This window comes from Salminus brasiliensis, chromosome 7 (genome assembly GCF_030463535.1).
Source record: "Salminus brasiliensis chromosome 7, fSalBra1.hap2, whole genome shotgun sequence".
Lineage (NCBI taxonomy): Eukaryota > Metazoa > Chordata > Actinopteri > Characiformes > Bryconidae > Salminus > Salminus brasiliensis.
Window position 1 is genome coordinate 22,741,963 of NC_132884.1, and position 27,506 is coordinate 22,769,468.

General features: G+C 40.4%; 2 protein-coding genes and 1 long non-coding RNA gene across 3 annotated transcripts in view; 1 reads left to right on the plus strand and 2 right to left on the minus strand.

Moving 5' to 3' along the window:
- Positions 1 to 27,506, minus strand: part of tmem131 (transmembrane protein 131) — a 389,736-nt gene that overhangs the window by 294,736 nt on the left and 67,494 nt on the right. The window lies entirely within an intron of this gene.
- LOC140560091 (uncharacterized) lies at positions 7,264 to 14,640 on the minus strand. Its single transcript, XR_011979951.1, has 3 exons — positions 14,526 to 14,640; positions 13,457 to 13,524; positions 7,264 to 12,355 (listed from the first exon to the last, which is right to left on the minus strand). It is a non-coding gene; the product is annotated as an uncharacterized lncRNA (long non-coding RNA).
- Positions 15,412 to 19,165, plus strand: ptmaa (prothymosin alpha a). The gene is made up of 5 exons (XM_072684159.1): positions 15,412 to 15,594; positions 17,948 to 18,019; positions 18,177 to 18,267; positions 18,390 to 18,463; positions 18,550 to 19,165. Exons 1-5 carry the CDS (start codon positions 15,550 to 15,552, stop codon positions 18,586 to 18,588), a joined length of 321 nt encoding a protein of 106 aa, XP_072540260.1. The 5' UTR covers positions 15,412 to 15,549; the 3' UTR covers positions 18,589 to 19,165.

Consider the following 27,506-nt stretch of genomic DNA (forward strand, 5'->3'; position numbering starts at 1 on the left):
GATATTATCAGCAGTAATACTGGGGTGTTCGTCCATATCGGTGTCACTGCTAGGTTGAATGGTCCACCAGCTACAAATTTGCCCTGAGGTCAGAAACTGACCATAGATGAACAGCTAGAGGATGGGTAACACATGGGCTACAAGGGTTTCTAATAAAGTAGCTAGGGAGTGTGGCATACAAACCAAAGGCCCCAGTGTGAAATGAACACCTAAAGTGATGAATTAACTTCTACAGTGCTGGATTCACTCTTACTGTGTTCACTGGTATCCAGCTGGACTTACATAAACATTGTAGGTGTTAAGTCAACACAGGGGACTTCGCTGTGTACACGGCACATTTTCTGTACTTGCTGGTGTCAGTTCCACTCACCTTACATTACACCGCACAACATTTAGCACATCGTTACCACAAACTGTATCATCCAGAAGTATGCAAATGCTGACAAGGACAAGGGAAATGTGTTTGTTAGTGTAAGCTATAAATAATTCAATTAAATATGGTCCACTGTCCATTTTTCGTTATCACTTGTAACCTTAAGATTCATGGGAGTTCCCCTCTTGTATTTTGTTCAGTGAATGTGCACAAAGGCCCTCTATGATAATAATAATCCCCTGCTGTAGACAGATGTAATACTTGCTCTTATCACATTCAGTCACTGTGCCATGACTTAACTTCAACCACTGTTACCCTGTGGCTTTGTAGTGAGTCAGAGTAATGAACCCTGACTTTCCAGCCTCACCTGCCTTTTCCAGCCCTGCCAGCCACACGTTACAGTGTGTCTGCAAGCTGCTCTGCTGCACTCTTATCCCCTGTGCTATCTGTTCGGAGCATGGGCTAGTTGAGATGTCAGAGAGCTATTGGCAGGGAGACTAAGGGAGAGGGGATTATGTGGACTAGATATGCCTCTGCTGTTCCATTACCCTCTGAGGGGAGCTGCTGGTGAATTCGCTTGAAAAAGTGCCCCGAGGCCCCAAAGGCTTTGCCGGGAAGCTGCAGCTTCTGATGCGGATAAGCAGTAATCCAATCTGCAATCCACTGCGCTCCAGCAGAGTCAGGTGGGAACCCCAAGTGCGAGGAGATTCAGAGGCAGGGAACTCTGAATATTACAGTGGAGTCAGTGGAGGGTTTTAGATTTGGAGTAGAATGGACTGGAGGGGGTGAAGTGTGTGAGTATACAAAGAACAGCTTTTAGGATAAGGGTGAGTGATATGGCAGGAATAAAACTCTTACATGCTGTACGTTTTGGACACCAAGGTATATTCATAATACATGATGTATATCAGTTGGAAAAGATGACAAAACAGTTTTTTGTTACATTTTTTATTAAATATAAGCAGAAATAATCAATTTAAATAGGAACAGGCAGAAAAATCAAACAACTTGTAAAAATATAATATATAAGTAATAAGATAACGGCCTAATAAACATCCAATGAGCTAACTTTTGAGCAGTTATAACACACAATTTCTGTTTACAGACCATCTGTAATTGGACTAAATCCTGTTCTTTCTAAATTAATATGTCTTACAGAAGTACTGACAAACACCCTGGGGTAAAATGTACCAGTGTAACTTAATGTCATTTTTTTTTTAGGAAAGTCAGCAGTCAGGCCGATATTCATCCAGATTCACTGTGAACTGTGAATCCACTGTTGGTGGATGTAATAGCAGCGTTTCAAAGCATGTAAATAACTCACAGTGAGAGCTAGTCAGACTAAAGTACGGCTTCCACACGACGGGGTTAGTTAACTCAGTCTAACAGTTAAATCTGCCCATAGAGACCATGACTTCATAACCCTCCGTATACATTAAAAACATTTGTTCATATTTAGATAGAGATTTAAAAAAATTATTAGATGCCATGTTTACTAAATATACTGATATTTTATAGTGTTGATAATTGTTGCCATGTTTGATACAACCTCTTTTCCTTTTATTGAATTCATATGTTTTTATGTATTTATGTTGGAAATCTCATCTGATTTAAACACCACAGAATTAGTGTTAGTATTGAATTCAGCATGTTTTGCATGACTTTTCAGTTACAACCTGGTTTGCTACAATTATGGGGCTTGTTGTAACATTTGGCTGGCTGGTTTCGACTAAATTGTTCGCAAATGGTTAGCGCCTGAAACTAAGTTTACATTTTTATTTGTAGCAGTGATGTGTGGGTTTCTTGTTTAAAAAAAACATTAATCTTGTACAAATAATGAAAAAAATATATGTAGCAAAAAAACTAAACGTGCCAGGTCGTGATCTCGCCTCCCCAGAAAAATGATCACATAACATATTGTAATTTTGCCCACCCCTAAAAGAGGACATGCTTTGTTGTTGCCTCAGCTGCAGATGGGCTGTGGAAAGCTTGACGCTGCCATATGCTACATATTGATTTTCCGTCAGCTCTCACTGGTGAAACAAAATGGATTGTCTCACTAAATCAGCCTTAAACTAGCTTAGCCTCCCCACTGACCCCTGATACCAAAACACAGGCTCGTCATCTTTTGCCGACCGCAATCAAATGACTTGTACTCCTTACAATTCTGTTGTGATGCAACCGTTGGTGATGGTTACCGTGGCAGCAGTCAGCATCATTTCCCTCCTGAATAACGACTCAGCCCCAGTGCCATCTCTCCCCTGTGCTTCATTACGCCACCTTTAGAGCAGGAAATGGGATAGCATGATGTAAGATTCATTGGTAGTGCCTTACGTAAACCAATTATATACTGTTACAAGTTAGTGAGGGTCAGAAGGTCAATAATTGATTTGTATTATTAAACTGTGTCCATTACTGGGCCCTTATACAGTGAACATGTGTCTTGGTTTGATATGTGGAACCTCAGCCACCCTTTCTTTGACAGATATGGGTTCGAGACAAGCTTGATAAGCCGAAAATGACCTGCAGGGATTGTTTCTGACATATTTCCTAATGGTTTCACACAAAGGGCATAGGGTCAGGGAAACAGTCATCCATGCTCTGTAATCTCACTGCAGTTGGGTAGCAAGGAGAAATGGGTGTTCTCTTTTTTTCTACACGGCTCAGCAGTCAGCATGAGGTTAAGTGCAATCCTCTGTCTAAGCACACACACTGCGCTGGCGGTCGGAGTCAAGAGGTCACAGCCCAGTTAGTTTCACTTCGTAAGACTGCGGTAAACAGCAGGGAACAGTGGCAACTTGTGTTGTGTTCCCCGAACCCCCATTCCGCCAGGGCTGTGTTGTTAGCCTTGTAGTTGTGAAACAGATATTTAATATGAATACAATACAATAATATCAGTACAATAAGCAGTGACTTTGTGTAAAAAAAGCCTATCATCTGCCTATAGGCGAAAGTGTTATTCCACACTTCTATTACCAGAGAATAGCCCCACCAGTTTGTACAGAAGTCCCTGTAGTTACTGAATAATAACTTAGTGTGTAATAAGCCTTGGAGTTAAGAGGTTAATGTGATCATTTAACCATTACCAAACCTTTCCTCATTCAACTCTTAAACACCATGAAATCGCAGCTATTCCAGACTTGCATTCCTTACTCTTGTACCCTAAATGTGCTATAAAACATTTTCTGGTAAATATATATAATACAAAACTCTCTTTTCTGGGCAAAAATACATTATTCCAATGTTAAATAGTCTCACATTGTGTTTATAATGGATATGTTCTGTAATATTTATATAAAAAAAATTGTTAGGCATTTGTTGTAGTGACTGCAGTTAAAATACTTTTTACATACTAAGATACTAATTTTAGCAGTGTATGAATCAGCCTCTCATAACATGGCCCAGGCACCGAAAGGACACTGACTGCATTACCGACATTACCTTTTTCAAGTGACTGAGCAGTATGTTCAGATTTTATTTTCCATAATCCGGGTTGAGGTTCACAAATGCATTACAACAGAAATAGCCTCATAATGGCACAGAAAAGGTTAGCTGATTGCTTTTGGTGATCTCACCCTTGACCATAAGTGCAGCTTAACAATGCTGTTAACATAAGAACCACTTATGTCATCAGCATTACATATGTAACAACAATTAAACATTAAACACCTCCTGACTACCAAACAGCTTGATTCATTATTCATCCATCTTCATATCCGCTGCTTCCTGGTCAGGGCTGCAATGGCCAGGAGCCTATTTGGAATTACTGGGGGCAAAGCAGGAATACTCCCTGGACAGGGCACCAGTCCATCACTGGGTACCACACACACCCATTCGTTCATGCACTCACACCTAGGGGCAATTTAGCATAGCCGAATCACCTACCAAGAGCTGTTTGGGAGGTGGGAGGAAACCCACACAGACATGGAGAGAACACCTCCTAAAATAAACTCCTAGAAGACATTGGACATAGGATCAGACCCACAACCCCACACCCCTAGACCTGTATGGAATACACCCTACCTGCCACCCATTTATTCATTATGCTGTTCATATTTACCAGCTCTTGAGTGTCTTGACTGTCTCTGTTCCTCCAGAGAACGGAGTTGATAATGTGGAGTTTGACATGTGCGGATCACTACAAGCATCCATGCGGAAAGTGTAACAAGCCTAGTGCTTATGGGACATAAAAGGCAACGTGGAATGTTGTCCCCACTAGCTGTAATTACAGTGCAATTTCCTTTACAGATTGCCACCAGCGAAAACACCCTGTTCTTCCTGTCGATTGCTTGTATTCTGAATCTATGTTTGTCTTCTATAAATAGACAATCTAAAGTAGAAGAAGGATTTCTGTGGGTCGACACAACGGCAGCAGCCTCTAGTTCACTTGATCTATGAAATTTGAACAATTGCGCAGTCTAATACTTTATAGTTTACTTTATAGAATATATATATAGATGTATATAGTACCCACCATTTATCACTGATATATATATATATATATATATATATATATACAGACACACACACAAACACACACACACACACACACACAATGAGAGTAGTACACAGTATTGATATTCTACTGTGAGTGTATCAGGACAGCACACCAGGAGTTTTTAATTATGTGGCCTTTACTGCAAGGAAAATATCTTATTATTTTTTTTAAAGGAATTGAGCTTTGGAGCTTTTCTATTGGTTCAGAGAAACAAAAATGGAGATACAAGGTTTTTGCTTGATGTCAACAATATGATCCACATATCACCCATTCCAGGGGTCTTGCTTGGAGTGCTGTATGTACCTTTGATTCACTATGGTCATTCACTATACCGATCTGATGAAATGTGTTGGGAACATTACAAGGCTAACACTTTTTATTTTTATTTTATTTGTATTTTTTTGGTTTATCGTGCTTTTTATTTAAATATACAATCTAGCAGCTCCAAGAGTGTAATAGTCTTGTATAGGATTAATTGTCATTTTATTCTGTTTTCTCCATTAAAAATAGAGACGAACAAATTCCTTTTCATTCTTTCATACTAGATAAAATGACGGGGCAGAATGACGTGCTTTGGATGCCCAAAACAAATACTGTATTTTATGATATTTAGTTTGCTAACTGCCTGTTGTGTCATGACATTCCCAATCCCTTCCACTGTGTGGAGCTGGAGCAAAGCAATTTCAAGGCTCCATGGATAATTTAGATACACTAAATTTCTCTCTCTCTCTCTCTCTCTCTCTCTCTCTCTCTCTCTCTGTCTCGGTCTCTCTCTTTCTGTGTGTGTACTGAAAGCAGAGAACATGCCTATTCTGTAGCAAGCAAAGAGCCGAAGCAATTAGACAGACTTGTGAAGACAGCATGCTGAGAGCAAGCAGGGGCGAAAACCTCTGTGCATGTGTCATACTGTGAATGTGTGAGTGTTAGGAGAGAGGGAGAGAGGGGAGAGACACACAAAGAGAGAGATGGATTGATGGATACGCTGATTTTAAAGATGCTGAAGTTCTAGCTCACTGCCATGCCAATGCTCACACACACACATATACACACATACACGCACATAACAACAACATGCCTAAACTTAGCCTAATCACATGGAGTTATACAGTTCTGATTAACAGTTCCATTAAATGTTTTATTAGGGTGGAACTGTCTTTATATATTACCCCACATTCCCTTATTTCAGACAGTCTTTTCCTCTTACAGTATAATACACATTTTCAATGATACTGTCAATAAAATGTACACTGTGCTATAATACTATACTATAAAAGTGTATACTATTGTAATAATGTGCTATAAAAGTATGTAAATATGGACTTATGGAATATATCCTATGTGATATAATTTGCTGTATCTAATTGTTTTAGCACTTGATACACCACTACAAACGGACAGTCTATTAAAATCTAAAGAATACGCACAGTGATTAGCCTTGAATACAATGCCCCCGAAATGATCCCTGACATTGCTCTTAATGCACTTAAATACTATATCAGCAGGTGATACCATTAAATACCATAGGGTAACTGTCAGATAACTGGGATGGAGAATGGATGGACTTACCCCATTACAACAAGCAGGAATTTGTGTGTTGATAATGACACAGTCCTGGAGCGCTTGATGATAAGTTGTTAAGAACAGTCCTCTTACCTGTTATCCTTGAATGTGAGCTTGAAACTGTGAGGGCTACAGCTTTGTACTGCTCCTAAGGCTGTCAGGGCTCAGCAGCACCACCTAGGCAATCACAGGAGAAAACCCAGCTGGCTCTTAACTTGTTTAGGAGGAGCTCAGAACACTCAAATGTAAAGATCTGAATATTTCTTTGCTCAGTCAGATTCCAATTATTACTCAGAGAGGAGGAAGAAAAATAAGACATGGTCAAATGTCCTGTTTGAGGCGTGTGGTTTATTACACAGACCATCTGAGCAGTGCGCATTCTGTGATCTACATATAATATACGTGTAAAATATATGTAAGAGCCACAGCACCGTCCAGATCTGCATGATCTTTGCTAGAGTCACTGTTCTCCAGTGCAGTTTTGAAGTTCGTTAGATGAAGTCTGCATGCTGACGACTTGCCTCGGCCTACTGTTTTTCTGCTACGCAAAGCAGTGCACAGGAAGGAAGCGTGGCTGACACATCAGGCACAGATCAACTATTCTAGTTTGATCTCTGAGCATTCAGCACACTTGTAAACACAGATAACCGCTATTTACCTTGTAGCAAAATGAGTCAGTATTAACCCTTAAACAACCAGGCATTTCTGCCTGCTTGTACTTCTACTCTATACTTCTACTCTATAACCTATTTCAAAAAACAAAGTAAAACATGTTGATCGATTTTTTTTTTCCAGAAATAACTATGTTCAAATGGAAACATACACAATACAGTAATGTACATTTATTTTATTTTTTAGTCAAAACAGCATTTAAGTACAAATTTGTCATTTTTTTAGGGGTACAAGGATATCTCTATATAAATTTGCTGTATCTGATTGTTTTAGCACTTGATGCACCACTACAATATACACAGCTCTGGAAAAAATGAAGAGACCAAGAGACCAAGTTTGCATTTTACAATACAAATGTATGGCAGCCATTTTATTCCAGGTGTTTCATGAAACAAAGCTGAGTTTACCTGAATTTGCATACTATGAATGGCATGAAGTCGCCCAACAGCAATGTGAAAGACTAGTGGAGAGCCTGCCAAGACATGAAAGCTGTGATTGACAGTCAAGGTTATTTCACCATGGTGATTTCTGAATGCTAATGATACTGTGTTCTTTAAATTTGAATAATAACTTCTTTGCATTATAATAATTATTATAATCATTTCTTTGCATCATTTGAGCAGTTGTATTTGGGCAGTTGTCATTTCTGCAAATTAATGCTTTAAATAGCAATATTTTTATTTGGAATTTAGGGGAAAATGTTGTCCATGGTTTCTGAAATACAACACAATGTTAATTTCCCTAAACACATGTCTATACAAAAAAACAGAGAAACTGATAATGTAGGGTGGTGTAAATTTGGTTCCTAAAATGTTATATTTGCAAAATATTGAACTGTAACCCCTGTATCAGAATATTTGTTGTATCGGCCCACCTTGTATCACCACCTTGTATCGACACCTTGTAAAAGGTAATGGTAAAGGTGCATGTATTTGTCACTGTACACTGTACACTGTACAGCGAAATGTGTCATCCCCATTTAACCCATCTGTGGTAGTGAACACACACACACTGTGTGAACTAGGGGCAGTGAGTACACACACACCCAGATCAGCGCCCGGGGAGCAGAGAGGGTAAAGGGCCTTGCTCAAGGGCCCAACAGTGGCAGCTTGCCAAGCCTGGGAAACCTTGTATCGCCACGTCCTTACCAAATTCACAGCCCATACACTGCTGTCATCAGATAAACAGCAAGTTTTTATCTTTAAGAAACAGGAGAAAATCAAGCTCCATTCGCCTCAGATCACAAAAAAAACAGGTGTTTTGTCCATCCTTCCATGCGCAAAGACAACTCAACACTGTGAGTCTGAAAGGATGTAGGGCTGATCGAGAAGCTCTTATTGAGAAAAGCAACTGAAATAGCAACTTCCAAGACTTAGCCATGGAGGTGTAGAAAAATGTGGAATCTGTACTAAAGATAAAGGGTGAATATACATATGGTGAATATATATATGAGTATTCCTGCACCCCGTCTCATTATTGAACTGTTAAAGGTGCACATGTTGCTGATCATACATGCATTTTAATATGTGACACTCTGGAGCAGCTAGCTATTAATAGGCTTGATTTTAACAAGCACAAAGAACCACAAACTGATCTATTTTACTGTGGCCAATGTGGACATGTGTGTTGTGCAACTGCTCTGGGGGCGAATTTGAATGAGATACAGAGGATGAAGCTAAAGTCTCTGAATGTATCGCTTGTTGGGAAACTAGTTAGGACATAACCTATTATTCAGTAACAAGTATGAATGATTTGGTAGCTACTATGAAGCTAATATTTAAATTATATTAAGTTATATAATGGTTAGTCTTCCCTATGAGCTGATAGTCGTCTCGGCTGCATCTAAAACACACACAGACATTCTGCCGCAGGGCAGAAGGTCATAGGGTCAAGCCCCATGTGTTTCAGCACAATTGATTCCCTCCCACTGAGCGCCACACTCCGGCAGCATTAGCCTGAGATCTCGCCACATATTTGAGGCTCCTGAAGAGGGAAGTGTCACTTCATTCTGTGTCTGTTTCTAACCCCCTCTCTCCACCTTTTCCCCTCCACATCACCCCTCCATCCTTGCTGCTTGCTTACCTCAGGAGTATCAGCTGGGGGCAAACAAAGGAGAATCCACACAGCACTCATGCAGTAATAATAGCCATGCATGATGTGCTAGGCTATTCCCAGAGAGATGTGCGTTGTCAACGTTCGTTTCTGTGAGTGAAATAAAGGGGTAGGAGGAGGGCGGGGGGTGATGGGGGTGTTGGGGATAAAGCCTGCCCCCGAATTTAGAGTCCAGCCTCTCTGCTGTTATCCTGGCTATGGGAAAGCTGTGGGAGCAGCTGCAGGAAGACTGAAGGCTATATTTAAATAAAAATGAAAAATGAGCGAGGGGAAGAGGCAGCGGGCCGGCTCTTGGCAGCACTGCTACTACAGTGGAAGCAAAAAGCAAACACTCTCCACTGTCCTGTGCTAAAGGCCAGGGTTAAGACTGAGGAAAACTAAGAAGAACACTCAATGTAGGGACCAAAAGCAAAGTGGTACTCATAGTCCTGGCATGTAGAGCTGGCATTGTGTGTTCTGAAGTGCTAAAAATAAGCCTGCCCCCAAAGCGTCTACATGACTGTATCTATATATAGCATTATACAATGGAATTTTCTTTCCTTTCACCCCTCTCTGTTTCTAAACCAGAACCAGATGTATATCTGGATATGAGAAATGTCATGTAGGTTCAAGACTTAAAATCACTTAAGAGGAGCTTCTGTAGCTGCAGGAAACATCCACACCTGAGTACTTGACATCGTTTTACGTTAATCAACATTTGAACTAAGGCTGAGCAGACTGTAAGTAATGCCATTAAAGAACCACACTTCAAAAGCACCTTTCAGCAGATGCTATGTTGAAGATCCACTTAGTAGAACTCAAAGAACCTTCACATCAAGGTTCTATACAAATTCAGATATATTGTACAGACCTATGTACAATCCGAGGACCATTAAGGAAGTTGGGGTGAATAATACCATATTTTATCCTTATCAGAAAAAATATATATGCCATAATATGCTTTTCTGAGTGTATCACCAATATTACTGTTACTTAAAGAACACAGACCAACTACATAGTAATTACAAAGAGTGTGTAATTAGTTTATTGGCTTTTTGTGTAGTGTAGTATGCTAAATGATCATTATTGGGGTTTTACTGTTCAGATTTGCCAAATAAATATTGTGATATGTATTATATAACTATATAATACTATGCAGTATTATATATTATACTATATATTTTATAACTATAATATTGTGCCTTAAGATCATAAAGTTACAGAAACTTTACTTTAAACATTTAGTACGAGATAGTTATGTAGACTGTTATTCTGTTAGTCAGAATACAAGGTTTATGAAAAATAAAGGTTTATTAATAAAATAAAGTTTCCTGGATGGTTCCTGGCTTGGATTATGATTCTAAGAAAAACTTATATGCTCTGTAAAAGTTTTTGTTCCTTTGAAATGGCTCATCTTTCACAGTTGGTTCTGTAAGGTTGTAACTTCTCCCAGGGAACCAAAAATGGTTCTTCCATGTCATCGCTTCTTTTTAGCATCTTTCTTTTTACGAGTGTGCACTAAATCCTCATTTTAAATGAATCCCTCAGTGATTCCCTCCTCCCATGTGCTTACTACATTTCACTGGAGGCAGATAAGTAATTATCTCATGGGATGATAACGAACAGCATAAACACACTGGCTCCTCTCCCACAAAGTCAACGTGAAGTTGCTGTGTTTTCTCTGAACAGACAGGATTTTAATATACACAGGGTCTCCACGTTCCTTGCCTAAGGGCGTTTGGGGTGCTCAGTAGTAATGAGTCTGTCTCAGAGTTTGGGGGCAGGACCAGCCAGGGAGATGAGGGCCAACAGAGCTGTGGGCCCCTGGGGTCTGGTTAAGATCACGTGACAAACCGTACCAGACAGCGGCAAAGCAGGGGGATTTCCAGCCAGTCTATTATTGTAGCTGACAAGAAAATAGGCCTTATAGCATGAATCAGAGATCCGAGATACTGCCCTCTCATGGTTTGTTTTTAAAAGTCAAAGCTCCTGTTTTTTAAAAAAAGGAGGAGTGAGTGTGCTTCTTCTTTTTCATTTCAGTAGGGGGCAGCCATTGAGCTTGTTTCCATCCCAATCACACTTTTTCCCCTTATGATCATGACCTAAAGTTACAGTGTACATACTATACTTTTACAGATCTTTTTAAGAAAAGCTTCTGAATCCCAGGTAGTTCTCTATCTTAAGACGTATTCTGCTTTGTAACTACACTGAAACTAATACACTTTCATAGGGTTTAAAATCTTGGACTTTGGGTTTGGCATACAGTTCTTAGGCCTACTCTTAAAGGGCCAATACCACATTTTTCTTCTATAGTTTTTTCTCTTGTTGTTACTCTTCTCTTGTCCTAATCGCCAGTTAGGACATTTGTTTTATGCACTAAAAATCTGTGATTCACTTTTACACAACCATTTGCCAACTTTACTATTTCCCTTAAAAATACACAGGCAGTTTTTGTTACTGTATCTTTAAGACTATGATAAGTTAATGTGCTCTGTCCTGGCATCATCTGGCTGTTTTGTATTTTGCCTCATTCCAAAAGCAGTCCAGGCTGAAACACTCCTTATAACTTCAGCACAAAGGGGCGGTACTAAACTGCTGAGGCCGAAAACACTGACAGATGTAAACATATAACTCAAATCACTGGGTTTTTTGGTTGAGTTTTCATACATGGACTACAGAATGAACTTCAGGACTGTGTTTTAAAATGTGCAGCACTGTGAGTTTACATAACATCAAATAAAATGTCAATATAGTAAGGGAAATGCTGTGCTTCATGACATGGGCCTTTTAAGACATGGCCCCTTTCTACAAATACTGAGTAACTATTATGAAACGAATATGTAAGTTATGTTGAGGAACTACCGTATGTCCACATACAGACCTTTAAGGTTTAGGAGGTTCAAATCCATTGATTCCTATTATATTTGTATGTCCAATACAGGAACTATTATTAGACCAGAAACATGTTGTTGCATATAGATACCTTTACTTAAAATACAATTTCCATCTGCTGATGATTTAGGAAAGCCTGTTTTTTTTGCTGATTGTAAAATCAGGACTTTTACAAGAACTGGAATTGGTGAGCTTAGCCTTCCATGCCCTGCTTTCTTCTTCAGTGTTGTTGTTTTGAAAATGCAGCTGTTTTTCCACCAGGGGGAGAACTGAAACAGGCAAATGTAAAAATATGAAGACAATTACTGTGAAAAAACAAAGAAGAGTGAAAGGCTAATTTACATTATGTGACCAAAAATGGGCAGTGATAAAAACTTAAAACCTACTTAAACTTGTAGCATAGGGTGGCAAAAAGAGCAGTCAGAAATAGATATACATCTCTTTACCTTGAACACTATGTCTTGAACACTGGTGGCTGGTACAGGTTAAATTTCAAATTGAACTCTTTAGGATTTGTACTGACCTGAGTATTTTCAAATGATAATCAAAAGCAATCCACTTTTTATTAAGGTGCATTTCAGCGATTTTTTTTTTTGTGTTTAATTTCATTATGTTATCTGGGTGACAACATCTGTTTTGCATTCAAGGTGGTCATATATCTGACTTCTGAGCGTTAGCATTTTACTTTAGACCAAATGTTTCCCAAAACAGATAAGAATACAGCCCTAAATGTGGTTCCTGTGCTGTTAGACGGCAGAAGTTCCACTGCAGTTCTTGTACTTCCACACTAGATTTTATTTCCTTACATTTTTTTCCTATAATTTTTGAGGTGACATTACTTTTATTTTAGTACAGGCTACTCTGTCCACCTCCCTAAGGCCTGGACAAGACCGTTAACTCAAGTCATGAAAGTGAAAGTGTTCCCTTCAAAATGGAAAGTATAAAAGTAACTCAATAAAATGAACTTAGGACTTGAAAGTAAAAGTTGCAAGGTGGGATGTAGCAGGTTAACAGACAACCCAAAGCTGTTTCACTTCTCATAGCAGTTTTGGCTCTCATTCAGTTGGCAGAATAACTACATGCAATAGGACAGGTAGTGGGGCCTTCCGCTTGAATCTTCCCGTTTGTCATTTTCTTGCTATATTTTTGCACCTTTTGGAAACACCATCAGACACTATGTGAAAATGGACCAATAGAAATAGTCCAAACTCGTTGTTAAATTCATTTCTAGTCAAAGTGACAGCTTTTTTTTTCTTTCTACAGTAAAATTACCACTTTGCATATTCAAGGTTTTGTCCCGATAGCAATGACAAGTAATTATTCAGCAATAAAACTGTTTCCAAGAAGCTTAATTTGAAATAATGTGTTACCCTTATGCAATGAAATCCAGTTCACAGTATACGCACTGACCCACTCTATGATGTCGAACTTGATCCACCTACAGTGAGAAAAAATATCCAAGACAAATTCATCAGTTTAGTTCATACTAACCATCCATGCATACAAAAATACAAATGAACACTTCGTATAATGTTTCAACCTGGTTTCAGTACATAATGTAACCCCTTAACATGTCTGTGCATCTTCACCTTTTCACTATCATAACTACATAATTTACATAAGAATTTTATTGGCTAGTTGTTACAATATAATCCTGTCAGAATAATAAGCCTGCAGTTTAAAGGGATCGTGGTCCTCCTGGTTAATATGATCCTGGATATTAAGGCTACAGACAATGTAGATCCTATTAGATTCTTTTAAACGCTCTTTTCGCGAAAAAAGAATTAACTGATTAAAGAAACAAAGGTTTTCTCGCTGCACCGGTACGATCTAAAGTTCACCAGATCCAGATCCATGGATTTCATCTCCATGCTTTCTCAAGAACCAGTGGCGCGCTGTTTTATTTGATTGGCGTCTGTAAAGTCCAATCAGCGCTCGCAAAGCGTCAAGTATGCGTTCGCTCCCTACCGTCGTCCAATGGGGAGACTTCAAGACGCCATACGGTATTCTAAAACGGCCATCTTGGTGAGGTGCACTAATTTCCCCCGCATCTTTATTATCCTTTATATATTGCACGGATTCCTGGTACACACCTAACGTCGTAAGTCGATGTCCATACAACTTTAAACGGACGGTAGATCTGGTTGGTCAGTACGTTTACATGTTTTTCTTTATTTTCCATCACGATTCGTAGCCAGCCATGTTTGTTGCTGCATCGATAGCCCGAAATCAATAAGGTAAAAACACTTAAATAGGTTAGGCTTCTGAATTGCTCTTAATTATTGTAACACTTTGACAAAACACGTCAGTACAATCGCTCATGGCACAAATAACCCGTCGTATTCGCTCGAACTTTCAGTATTGCTCGCTACTGGACTTCAACGAGCCAGGGCTCACGCTGCCTTTTTTCACACTGATCTGGGATCAGCTTCGTCTTACCCATTATTCAGCTTACAGACACATGTCAGGCGACAAGGGCTGTTGTGGGATCAGCGTCACATACAGCACTAAGCATTCACGAAGCAGTAGCGCAGCCTTCGTTTCCCTCCACACAGACAATAATATTTTTCAGCAAAGAGACACTTTGGTAAAAGAGGAGGGGCCGATAACTGTCACTCAGCTCCATGAAGGAGCTCTACTAAGTACCGCAATATTATCCTTTGATCTTTGCCTGTATGACCTTGTTCATTAGACTGCTTAAAATAATTAACTTTTATAAGATACAGTGACCCTTCCAAAAAGAGATGGCATGTAGTTATGACCGGTTTCGTACTGCAGGATATCTTAGGAAAAGTGAACTTATACTCAGTTACAATTCAGGAACATGAAGGTGTGCTCCTCTAGCGCCAGCCATACATGTAATAACACATACAGTTCAGATGTAATAGCACTATAATACACCTCAATAAGGTAGTAGTTACTAGCTGTTAATCGATACTGGATAAGAATAAGGACCTAATTACAAGTGTGGTGGTGTCTTTAACTGTGTTTGCCTACTGCCCATCTGGACGGGAAAGAGGAGCGCGTACTGTGAGCCCAGACCATCAGCTCACTCCTCTTTTACCAAAAAAAAGGCTGTGTAGCCTAAATCTACCGCGTTTTGAGGTGGGGGCTCAGATAAGTCATCCATCAGAAGAAGACCAGTCACATAAATGAGTCAGAAAGGCTGGTTTTGCAAGCGGGTTCCCTCGGTATAGAAATACTGTCCATTGTTCCAGTCGGGCGAATTAGACACAGCCTACAGATTTTTCCCCCCTTCGACCAATCCGTGCGCGGCGCCCGCCTGCAGGCTCCGCCCACCCCTCTATATAATGGGCTTCGCTGTCGGAGGAGTTTGCCACAGGCACTAACTCACCCTTTATCTTTATTATAAGCGGGTTTTTGGATTCTTCCCCCTCCTCTTTCTCTTTACATTTATTTTCTTTCCGTGTGACCGCATCCCATTTTCACATTTTAACCAGAAATGGCTGACACAAAAGTCGACACCAGCTCGGAAATTTCCGCCAAGGTAGGAGACTTGATCACATACTGGTTTCTGGTGAGCGGAATTTACAAAGGATGGACTAGGATTTCTGGTTTTGGATGGAGGGGTTTTATGTGAGAAAATGACAGTAATGTATTTTGGGACCTAGTTTAATTATGTGCATCTCTGCTGTCGTCGACGTGGACGGACACGGTTTGAGTGAGGACTTTTTCTGGATGAGGGGAAAATGTAACCTGCGCTCTGAAGTTGGAGATTTTTTTTCAGAGAGGTTTTACGGGCAGAGCTAAGGTTAGCTAGCTTTGTCTCCTCAGTGTTTTAACAGTCCGCGCGGGCTCTTTGTTATAGAGGCGTTTCGGTTCCTTCTTTTTGAAAAAAAAGTACCTCCGAGCCGCAGACACTAATATCAAAACACCGCCAACTTCTGGTTTGAAGGGAGGGGGTCGAGCTATGGCCGTCCGTGTGGTGGTTTTACCGCCGGCAGCAGCGCCTCGCTCGGGCTTTGAGGGACGCGGAGATTTGCTTTACTTTGTCCTGAAATGTGTCAACTTGTCCTCAGTGCCGCGGCTCTGTCCGCTCCCCTCTCCTCCCCTCTCCTCTCCTCTCCTCTCCTCTCCTGAGCGAGGCCACGGAGCAGAAGGGCTCTAGTTCAGACTCCCTCTCTCTGGTCGTACCCGGGGCCACTTCTGCTCCGCAGCTCTCTGTATGTGTGTCCGCGGGGACTTTCCTCAGAGGTGGGGGGCGAGTCGTGTTGCTCATTTCTCGCGAGCTGTCTCGGATTTACCCGACCGGGCTGTTCTGCGGGAGCGGATTCCGGCGCCTCTCAACATGACGCATTTCATACTGAACTTGAACTTGAACTTGGGGCAAAAATAAAAAAAGTTGAGCGCAAGAAAACCACCTGATCTCGACAACGACGAGCGCGGTGGTCTTATTTAAGTTGGACTGACGGTTGAGGGAAGGAGGGGGGGGGGGGGGTGGGGGTGCGCTACCGTTACCTGTCCGGACGATTTTTGAGCGTTGATCATGAACCAGTAGGAATCTGCTAAAAAGAGCAATAACACGAGGTCTGATCAGACGGAGGTGTCCGAGCTGTAAATACGAACAGTAGAGTATCCGTGCCCCCCTATTTACATCCATGTACGGTCGGAGCTCTCAGACCGGGGGTCTTCTCGGTCTTCTCCTGGATGGTCGGACATTACAGTGGGCTCTGTAGTGAGTTGTGTTTCTCCGCTCTCTACTCTTTTCTCCTGCTTTTTAAAAAGTTTGTCTGAAGAGTCGCATTTCTTGCTCGTTGTGAGAAGGAAACTGCCGCTGTTTGACCATTTGTCCTTTGTTGTGCTGTTTGTACGAGTCCGCTCCGGATCGGGCTCAGATATGGGGATCGTTAGGTTTCCGTCTCAGCTGTCGGTACCGGCCGTGCTGATCGACTCATTTTATAGCCTATCCACGACGGACTCTTTATTATTTATTTATTTACACACACCCCCCCCCCCCTCACCAACACCACCTCCACAAGACATCGTGGTGTGTGTATATGGTGTGTGTATGGTGTGTGCGCAGCCTAGCCTAGATTATTCATTCGAGCCGAGCCTACAAAGCGCTGAATGGTGATGGTGTAAGGAGGCGTAGCTGCTGGCGTGCTGTAGCGCTAAACGGCTTAAAGACTAAGGATTACGACCTAAATGTATTAATACGAGCGATTTGCCACATCAGAAGATATTCTAGGCGATGACATCGGTCTGCTCTGAAGGTGAAAAGAGGTTTGTCTGTCAGGGTGTTAATTTTTTTTTTTAATCAGGATCAAGAAATGAAGTTTAAGAGCTCGGGCAGATGTGTAGTAATTAAGTTACAGTTATTTGTGCACGTAAAGTCCATCTGGTAAGAAAGAAAAATCCATATATGCCATGTTCGCTATTGTTCTCTCTCTCTCTCTCTCTCTCTCTCTCTCTCTCTCTCTCTGGTTAATCTAGTGAGCCTCGTTCTGGTGTGTGTGTCTGTGTGTGTGTGTGTGTGTGTGCTCGTTCCCGCCTTCTTATTGGCCGTGTTAAAATAATCTGTGGGTGTGCGGTCTGGGAGTTGTAGTTTTTCCCCGGGCGTGTCTTCGCTGAAGCCTATGATGTAGATTATTTACTGGACTACAAAGCTCTTTGGCGCTAACGCCACCGACGTATCAGATTACAGCGCTTCAATAAGGCATTTTAAACTAGGCGGGGAGGAAAAACATCGACCTCCAATGGGCTGTGAGTGGAAGTTAGGCGTGCCTTTTTTGTGTGTGTGTCAGTATGAAACAAGAAGAAAGCTTATCAAAGTTCAAACGTTTCAGCACGCCCATCATAAAAAGATAATCCATTAAATCTGAGTATTTTTCATTATCTAGGACCTTAAAGAAAAGAAGCTGGTCGAAGAGGAAGCAGAAAATGGAAAGGATGCTCCAGCCAATGGAAATGCAGTAAGTTTTTCCCTGGATTTTTCTCTCAGGCCATGAGATGGGAAATTAAAAAAATTCAATCATGTGAACTTGACCCAACACTAAACCTGGAGTAATTTGCGCTCAGCTGTAAGTGTCACAACAAATACTGAATTACCAAATCATTATGTTTCCTCAGGATAACGAGGAAAATGGAGATCCGGAAAATGAAGTAGAAGAGGAAGAGGATGATGTTGGCGAGGAAGAGGATGAAGAGGATGATGGAGAGGGTATGAACGTATTGTCATTAAGCTGTTATTATTAACCTGTCATAACTTTGCAGGCGCTCCATGTGCGTTTGGCAGCACTGGAGGTTTGTACACCTGTCTGACCTAAACTCCCAATGTTGCAGGTGATGATGATGAAGAAGATGAGGAGGCTGAGGGAGGCACATGCAAAAGGGCAGCTGAAGATGATGACGACGAAGTGAGTGTGTCTCTGTAAGGAGCATTTTCACGCTAGCTCTGAGTTGCTGCTCTGCATGTTCTCATCGTTTCTGCTCACGTTTTCAGGACGACGTTGAAACTAAGAAGCAGAAGACGGATGATTAAGAGGGAAGCCTGCTGAACATCCTTTCAACCCTCCTCTCCTTAACTCGTCCACTGGGGGAAGACAAAAATGTGGTCATCATCAAGTAGAGTTCAGCATCTGTGTACACACACCTTACTGCAAATTTTGTAGAAACAACCAAGACTTCAAAGCTCTACCTTCTTACAAAATACTTTAAAAGGAGAATTTGTTTGTATTTTTATTTACATTTTATATTTTTGTACATATTGTTAGGAGGTCAGCCATTTTTGACAGTGATCTCTGGTTACCAAACGGTGCTTTGAAGTTGAAGCCTCTCTATGAAATAGATTTTACTTGTGGTTTGACCATGTCATGTTATCTCAACTGAAATTGTAAAAAAAAAAAATCAAAAGCAGTTTAATTCAAAGCATTCCAGTACTTTGTGTATGTACATCAGTTGTACCATACGTAGTTGGTTTGTATGAGATGGCAAGGCTGAAGAAAAGAGTGTTCTTTTCTTACTTGTCTATTAAATTGCTATCTATTGTGGCCTGTTTGATGTATGTGTGAAATTGTTGTGCGACAATAAACCGAAATTTTATTTTGTGAGTTCCTAAATTTTTTCCCCCCCTATTTTTGCTTTTTAGACCTTTTTAGATGAGCTTTTCATGTCGGAGGTGTAGAGACTATAATCCCGAACAAGCATCCTTTTCAGATATGCACTTCACCTGTTTCAGAGGGAAATGTACATCAATGTAAATTATTCATGCCTTAAGACCTCAAGATCCAGTATAAATTATATTGCATTAAATAAATCTGACTGTGTCAATTCTTCCACTTTAACAACACTTTATTTCTGGAGAAAAGCTTGGGCTCTCTCACACTGGTATAAGTTGAGCATTTGCTGGTGGCCAACACAGACATTACTTTATACTGCGGCAGTGCCCAGTTTTAGGCTTGAGGGGGCGCTAAACAGCACGGTTTGCTGCCTGCCCTGTTTTTTACACACCTGAATGTACTCCCCAGTGTATAATCAAGTCCTTCTTGAGTTGGGCCAGGTGTTAACGTAGGGCTGTTGCTTCTCAGTATATGCTTAGTGGACACAATGCAGTTGGAAATGCTTGACTATTGAGTAGTGAGCACTATTGTAAGAATAATTACGTTTTGGTGACATTTTCTTCTGAATACATTCGAGATCATTTTGTGGGAAGGAAAACACTGGGATCAGATGGTAACACCTTTTTAACTTACTTATTTTGAGCCTAGATTTTGAGAGAGGATTCTGGGCTGCAAATGAAAAGACAGCAGAAATACTCATAGATTTCTACCAGTACTGATTGTCCTCCGTGTCATAAATTGTACTTGGGTTGTTTACAGCACCTAATGAGCATGCACTTGTGTCCAGTTCTGAATGCCCAAGATCATGATATCCCCTCTTTTGTCACTGTTTCAATAGATTTGAGGAAGCTTGCAGCAAGGTGAGCTGCATTAGTTCTCCCGATTAAATTCTCTCCTCTTTTATCCCCCTATATTTTCTCACAGTGACGTTTTCCCTTGGAATAGAGTCAGATATGACCTTGCTCTTAATGCACACATTTAATTTCAAGAGGGAGAATTCATGGCAAACGGGGGATCAATAGCAGGTCAAAGTCAGGTACACTACAAAAATGTGCATTTCATTTACTGCCATTGATTCAAATGTGTACAGAATCTCCACTCTAATAGAATACAGGCTATTAATACAGGGCTATACACTTGTCTTTGCCAACATCAGTGCTGAGGTAATATTATATATGGAATGGATGTGGAAATGAAGCACACTTTTCAACCAAGTAAATTCAGTGCATTTCTTTTTTCTGTGAAGGCTGTAATTGCTTGCTTTCACTGCCAGGTTTATTCATTTCTGTGGTGAGAATGATCCTATAATGGCCATCTACTCCCCGTGCTATCCTTTCATTACTGGCTTGTGTTTCGCTTTGTCTAATTTCTTCCCTGTTTTAAACAAGTAAGACTTGTCTGCATGTGTTCACATGTATGTAACTGTAAATAAGTATAAGCACCCAGATTGCGATTCTGGCTTACGCCCTGGATTCTCTAATCGGCTGAGCACGTGGGGAGCCACACCAGGAATGATGGCCCAAATTGGATTTTCATTAGCAGAAACAAGATTGACATTCCTACTCATCAGAGGTGCTTCACTGATCTTCATGGCTATGCTTGATGCGAGAGGCATCTCTGTGTAGGTTAATGGGAAAAGTTGTCATGTCCCTTCTGGGCCTTAATTACCTTAGTTCCTATTAGGCTATTATGGGACAGGCTTTGATCATCGTTCCTGAAAAGCAGCCACTCTGCACTATAACCCACTGTTATTTATGGAAATTGTACATTAAGGTGAAAACACCTGTACTAAACCCCCGTTTTTCTCTGAAGACACTTCAGTGACATTAAACCACCAGAGCAAAGTTGTGTGTTGTGAGTATTTGTATAAGTGAGTGTGTATTTCTGTCTGTGTGTGTGTGCGTAACACATTGATTTTGTATGCAGGGCAGTGTTGAGACAGCGCTGCAAAGCAGAAAAATCAATAGTGCTCAGATTGGCAGAATAAATTTGGCTATTTGTACTTGGTAGGTAAGATGTGACCTCTCAACAGGCAGATATCCGAGAGAGACATCAGGACACCATGATGAACATAATATGTCTATATATATGTGTGTGTGTGTGTGTTAGGACGATTTCCTGTTCCACATACATATATATATATATATATGGCAAGCATCTCAAGGATGGAAACTCATTTGGCTTGACTGCAAGGGTGATGTTCAGAGGCAAAATTACAACCATTGTGTCATTATACGTTTTATATATATATATATATATATAATGACACAATGGTTGAAATTCTTTGCAGTCAAGGACTGAAGTCTAGAACCCATGGATTATCACCAAATGCTGAGTTTCCGTCCTTGACATGCTTGCCTTCAGTAAATGAAAAGCATTATATTCAGCCTCAAGATGGCCTCCTTCACCTGGATCAACACCTCTTTAGACTGCTTATTGATAGCTCCCATGAACAGCTCCCAAATGCCAATGCAACACTGGGAATCATCTCGTTTATGTCCTTGCTCTGTCATGAAATTATGCGGTAACAGGACACACCTGGCTATAAAATTGCTTATTGTGTAAAGTGTCCAATTACTTTTGAAAGTAAAGAGCCAAATGGGAGAGTCTTCCTTAGCTGAGTTTACTTCTCTATATGACTACATGAATCATTTCCAGCCCCAGAGTGTCAAGTGAACCTTGAATCCCACTTATCATTAGGTATTTCCCCCTCTGGAATTCCCCCCGTCCGATTTTCGAGGTTTTGGGTGATTTCCCATGTTTTTTATTTGGGTTTTTGAAATATGAGAGAACATTAACACATGAACTTCCTTTGGGTCATTAGTTCGTTGAGCTTGTCTCACAACACATTGGGCTTCTGATTTATAATAAACCAACAGAAAATCTAAACTTGATTATGAACAATATTATTATTATTATTATTATTATCATTATTAATAATTATTATTATCATAACAAAACATTTAATCTCTTTAGAACAATCATGTTCTATCATGTTTAATCATGCTCTTTGACTTTGTGTTTCAAAATAAATTTAGATTAAATGGGTTAAAAACACATGTTTACAAATGTATCTGAAACTGTTGTAATAATACGTTTTACAGTCCTGTGCAAAAGTCGTAAAGCTGATTAAAACTGTGATTGATCTTAGCAGTAAGTGTCTGTGTTGCCTGTAAAGCACTACAGATCATCAGTATTAATACAATTACCAAACATTTCATAAAACATAAAATCAGAGTTGATTTAAGTAAAGTTCTTGGTATGTAGGTTCGAGGGCACAGTTAGAAGAACACAGGTTCGGTAGCTGACATCTCTGTGAACTTCAGTCACTGTATGTATTTGTTCAGGTCCACCAGCAGCTCACCTGCTCTACTTTAATGAAGGACTGATTCGATAAACTAGGTGATTAATGGTAACTGTAAATACTGAGATTCTTTGAGGAGATGTTCAGAAATGGTTAAGCATATACACTTTAAAAATCCCAGTGTAAAGTTGATATGTTTATTGATGTTTATTGTATCATACTTGTTTAGAAAACACATTATTGCCCCCAATAAAGGCCTGTCCACATCATATTCTCAGAGCCCACTCTTTTAGCTATAATCCTTCTTATTTACAGTCAACACTATAGCATTAACTAAGTTTAGGGGTGTAAGAAAATATCAGTGTATCAAAGTATCGCAATATTGTGTTTTGCGATACTGTATCGATACTCAAAAACACAGTACTGATTTTGAATTAAGAGTTTACATGTAAAATGCATTGCAGACACTCAAAGTCTACATACTGAAAGTCTACATACTGGTGCCAGACTGGTGCCACATTGTGGCCCAGTATGTACAACGACTGCCTTTTGGACTAAGACTGCCCCACTGTATGAGCAGAAAGGTAGGCGGCAACACATGTCATGTTGAGTGGTTCATTTTGTGTCGTGTTCAACTCCTTTCCACTCCAAGGCTTATTATACTCAGTAACTATGGGGACTTCTGCACAAACTGGTGGGGCTATTCTTTGGTAACAGAAGACAACACTTCTGCCGGTGGTCCGCAGGCTTTTTGAAGGGGCTAAAACCTGACCACTAGACAGCAGATCCCACTGTTCTGACTGCATAAAAGGTCTACTTTTCTTTTACTCAGATTTTCTGCATAAAATGGTGTGTTTTTATACAGTTTTCCTAACATTCGAATAAGAAACAAATAACAAATCACAACATATTCCTTAGCTTACAGTATCGCAATATATCGAATCGCAACCCCTGTATCGCAATGCGTACCGTATCACCAGGTTCTAGCCAATACACAGCCCTAATGAACTTCCACATCACTACTGGTTAAATCATACATGTCCTTGGTCTGGCTTTTAAATCAGCAGCTGCATCATTAGGCCATAGCATAGAGTTTTCCTGCAGAATTGACATGCAGTCTCCAATGACACAGAATCTATTAGAAGCTAAGGTGTCATCTGCTGTGTCTCTAATGTTTCCCCTATAGTGAAATGCAATGAGCCTGTTCTCTCTGCAGGTGATTATACAGTACACGCAGACTGTGGCAGAGAGTTTCACATTCATGAGCTCAGAGCTTACAGCATGTGAGAAAATGACATGATAAGGGTAAGTATTTGCATAATAAGCTTAAATGTCATCATTTTAAACATGCAGTGAGTAGCCATTCTGCAGTCAGAACCACATGATATGTTGTATGAAGGTCCAGTTAACCAAAAGACACAAAGAACATTTAATTACAGCATTTCAGTCTGCGTCTGATCTGCTGAACAATGGCCTGGAACTGTCACATGAAATGTTGCGGATGAAATGCACGAACCAACTGTAGCAATAATAGCTGGAACTCACATCATGTCCTCCAAGCAGGTTCCAAAGCGTCTGTGTGAGCCAGAGCAGTGTGAAGGCGGTGTCCGGCGGTCCAGTGGCTCCCACGTCCAGCATGTGTTCAAGCGCACTCAACATGACATGTGTTGCCGCCTACCTTTCTGCTCATACAGTGGGGCAGTCTTAGTCCAAAAGGCAGTCGTTGTACATACTGGGCCACAATGTGGCACCAGTCTGGCACCAGTATGTAGACTTTCAGTGAAACATTCCTTGCAGCCATTTAAGTCTCTTCTCTCTCTTTCTCTCTTTGTCTCTGTGCAAGGAACAATGCATGTCTTGTAATGAGAGAATGCCATTGGTTTATGAGAGGAACCTTCTGTCTGCTTGTCCCAGTGTGTAAGACTGTTGATTTTAGGACAGGGCAGTAGAGTGTGTTATACTCTCGCGTTTAGAGGATGGGTTTTCATTCCTCTGCCAGAATACACAGTCCTCCCCTCTGGAGGGTGTAGGTGACGTCTCCGCCTCCTCCTCCTCCTTCGCCATCACTTCTGCCACCTGGTGGCTACGAAAAGATCCCCATCCCGACTCACACATTTAGGACAGTCCAATATCAGAGGAGATTTAAACATCAGTAAAAATGCAATGAGCGATCTACTTCACTGGTTTGAAAGTTTCAAAGCCCTTGAGTCTGCGAGGACCTGCATATGGGCCTACACTTCAGTTCCTTACCCTCAAAACTACCCTGATGATACCCTAGAAAAAGCTTTTTTGAGATTTATTGGCCCTCCTAATGTGTCCTAAAGGTCATATACCAAGTTAAATTCAGAGCTGCAGAGTTTCAACTATGTTAACGTGCACCCATTGCTGAATATCCCCAAAGAAGAGTATTACCTAATGAATGGGACTCTCTGGTCACGTCAATGCCCAATGTCAAGTGTAGAAGACTATAATGCCCCCAGCACTGGAGTGATGCTGCTCCATCCAGTGCATTTGGGATGAGCTAGAGTAAAGTTTGTGATCCAGAACTAATCATCCAACATCATCACTGACCTCACTAATGGCCTATTGGCTGAATGCAATCAAATCTTTACTGCAATGTTCCAAACACCTAGCGTTGAGTCTTACTCAAAGACACAGATGAAAATTGGCCTCCGCTTTTAACCCATCGGTGCAGTGAACACACACATGCATACACACTAGTCATGACACACACACTGAGAGCGAGCACACAAAGCGGTGGGTAGACATTGCTGCCATGCCCGGGGAGCAGAGAGGGTGAAGGGCCTTGCTCAAGGGCCCAACACTTGATTGCATAGAGGGACAAACTCTCTACCAATAAACCTAATAAAAAGAAACCATCAAGGACATTATGTTAATAGACACATTATGGGTAGGAAATATGAAAAAGTATTATTGTTTTTGTGATAGATTTTGTCCCAGTATGTGCATTGTATATATATATAGAGTTCTTTTTCTTTTTTTTCTTGCCTTGTATTTATATTTATGATAATTGCTGAAACACTGTGAGGTTGCTTTTCCCCCTTTGAAGAGTGTTACTGTATGTGAGAAGGTGGGAAGGAATATGGGTATAGGAACATTGAGAATTAAGCATATTAAGAATATTATCAAATTAATTAATGTTTAGTTGAATATAATGATAATAAAAAAGTAGCACCTTTTAGTATTACTAAAAACATATCCTCAAATATTGTAATATAACATTTTTGTCATATCGCCCCCAAACAGAATACAATTTTCGCTGTTGGTTTTGTGGGCTTTTTTTGTTTGTTTGTTTTTTGTTTTTTTACCAAGTTAATGTTGCCACCCAAACTTTGGTCTAGAAATGGATTTGTTCCATACTAGAATTACTTTCACTTCTGTTTTCTAAACACAAGCTGTCAGTTAGAGCAAATATTCCAGCAGTAATGGTTTCTGCTCTTTTTCTCATTTGCATTCTGCCTTTCTTGTACAGTGTAAACGATCCCTGCTGCAGCTTGCTTCTGCACCCCATTCATCTGTTCACCACAGAGTGTCTGCTTAATGACAGAGTAAGACGTCCAATAACCAGACATCAGACCACGTTATCTTTAAGAATAGATAGAAATGTGTGTAAACTGGATGTCAGAACGTGGGGACTGTGGTCGTCTTGGCAGCCCTTTGAGCTTTACTTGAGGACATTTTTCATAAATTCATTTATATCCGGGCTTGTGTGTTCATATCCTTGCTTTTCAGTACGTTCTGTGTCTGTCAGAGTGGCAACCTTACAATTTTACAAGATTCATTGTTAAAAGAAGAAGAGATTGGAGTTGGTGTTCCTGCCCTCAAAATCATAGACTAAGACAGAATCCAGCAGTAATTTGGAAAGATCTAAACCTGTTGCACTTTATTGCTTTGGAACACTCTCTATCATTGTTTATTTGCTGGTGATGGAGCAAGAAAATTGCACCCATTTCTTTAGCAATCTGAAATGAAATCTCAGAGGAAAAATACATCTCAGTCTGAACCTGCTGAACTACAACACCTATGTAACTTCTTTTCTTTCGAGCTCTTCCGAGGTTGGAAATGTTCTGCTCTTAAAAGCTCAGGAAAACAAAAGCCTTCAAAAGCACAGGTCCTACATGTTTTGTGTTCTGATGGCACTCAATGCCTGGTAATTGCTTATACCTGCCCATCCGGCTCAGGTGTATAAACAGGTCTGCCTAAGAGAAGAAACCCAGATAAAGAGCCTCGAGAGCATGCGAGAGCCTCTCCCTAAATAAGGGTGAAGCTGCAAAAGAGAGGGCTTTCCATTCCAAAAAAAATGGCTGCTAGTACAGTGGTCAAGAAAGCTATCCTAAAATTGTGGGTGAAGCTCTGTGTATTCATAAAATATGCACTTTTACACCTTACTCTAGATGTTCTTATGCTGGAGCGAGCCACTACCAGACTACATCACGCAAGAGCAGCCACTACTACTGAACTCCATATTTTACTCTTCATTTACATGCACAGCACATCCCTGCTCTACATATTTATTCCATTCTACTATTAGTACATTAACTTAGTTTGGACCTTTATCACCCAGTCTTCATGCAAGCATTTGCACACATATGTATATTTACTTTATAATTACTGTGTTTTGTTTATGCACTCTGTCTCATGTCTTGTCTATTGTCCTTGCAGTATTGTATCATGTCCTACCTATTCTGCACCAGAGACTTAACAGGCCTAACAGTGTTTCGCTGTACTGTACAAGCCTGTATTAGTATAATGACAATATAGCTGAATTGAATTAAATCCACCCCCCACCCCCCTTTCATCTGCACCCAATGGCGGTATGTAGTCTGAACGTATGTCTGTGTTTTATTGTTTCAAAAACAGTAAAAATATATTCACAAAACAAAGTATTTTCCTATTGATTACCAACTTTTCTTGCACAATCTGTGCACAAGTCTCATTAACATACCAAGCACACACTGCCACACACAGCTGCCAATCAATACAAGAAATTCTAGTTCTCAAATCCAATCTATCAAA

Coding starts and splice junctions, on each gene's coding strand:
- ptmaa (XM_072684159.1), top strand. CDS start 15,550: ATGGCTGACACAAAAGTCGACACCAGCTCGGAAATTTCCGCCAAG. Junction 18,020..18,176: donor CTCCAGCCAATGGAAATGCA/GTAAGTTTTTCC, acceptor ATGTTTCCTCAG/GATAACGAGGAAAATGGAGA. Junction 18,464..18,549: donor CTGAAGATGATGACGACGAA/GTGAGTGTGTCT, acceptor TCACGTTTTCAG/GACGACGTTGAAACTAAGAA.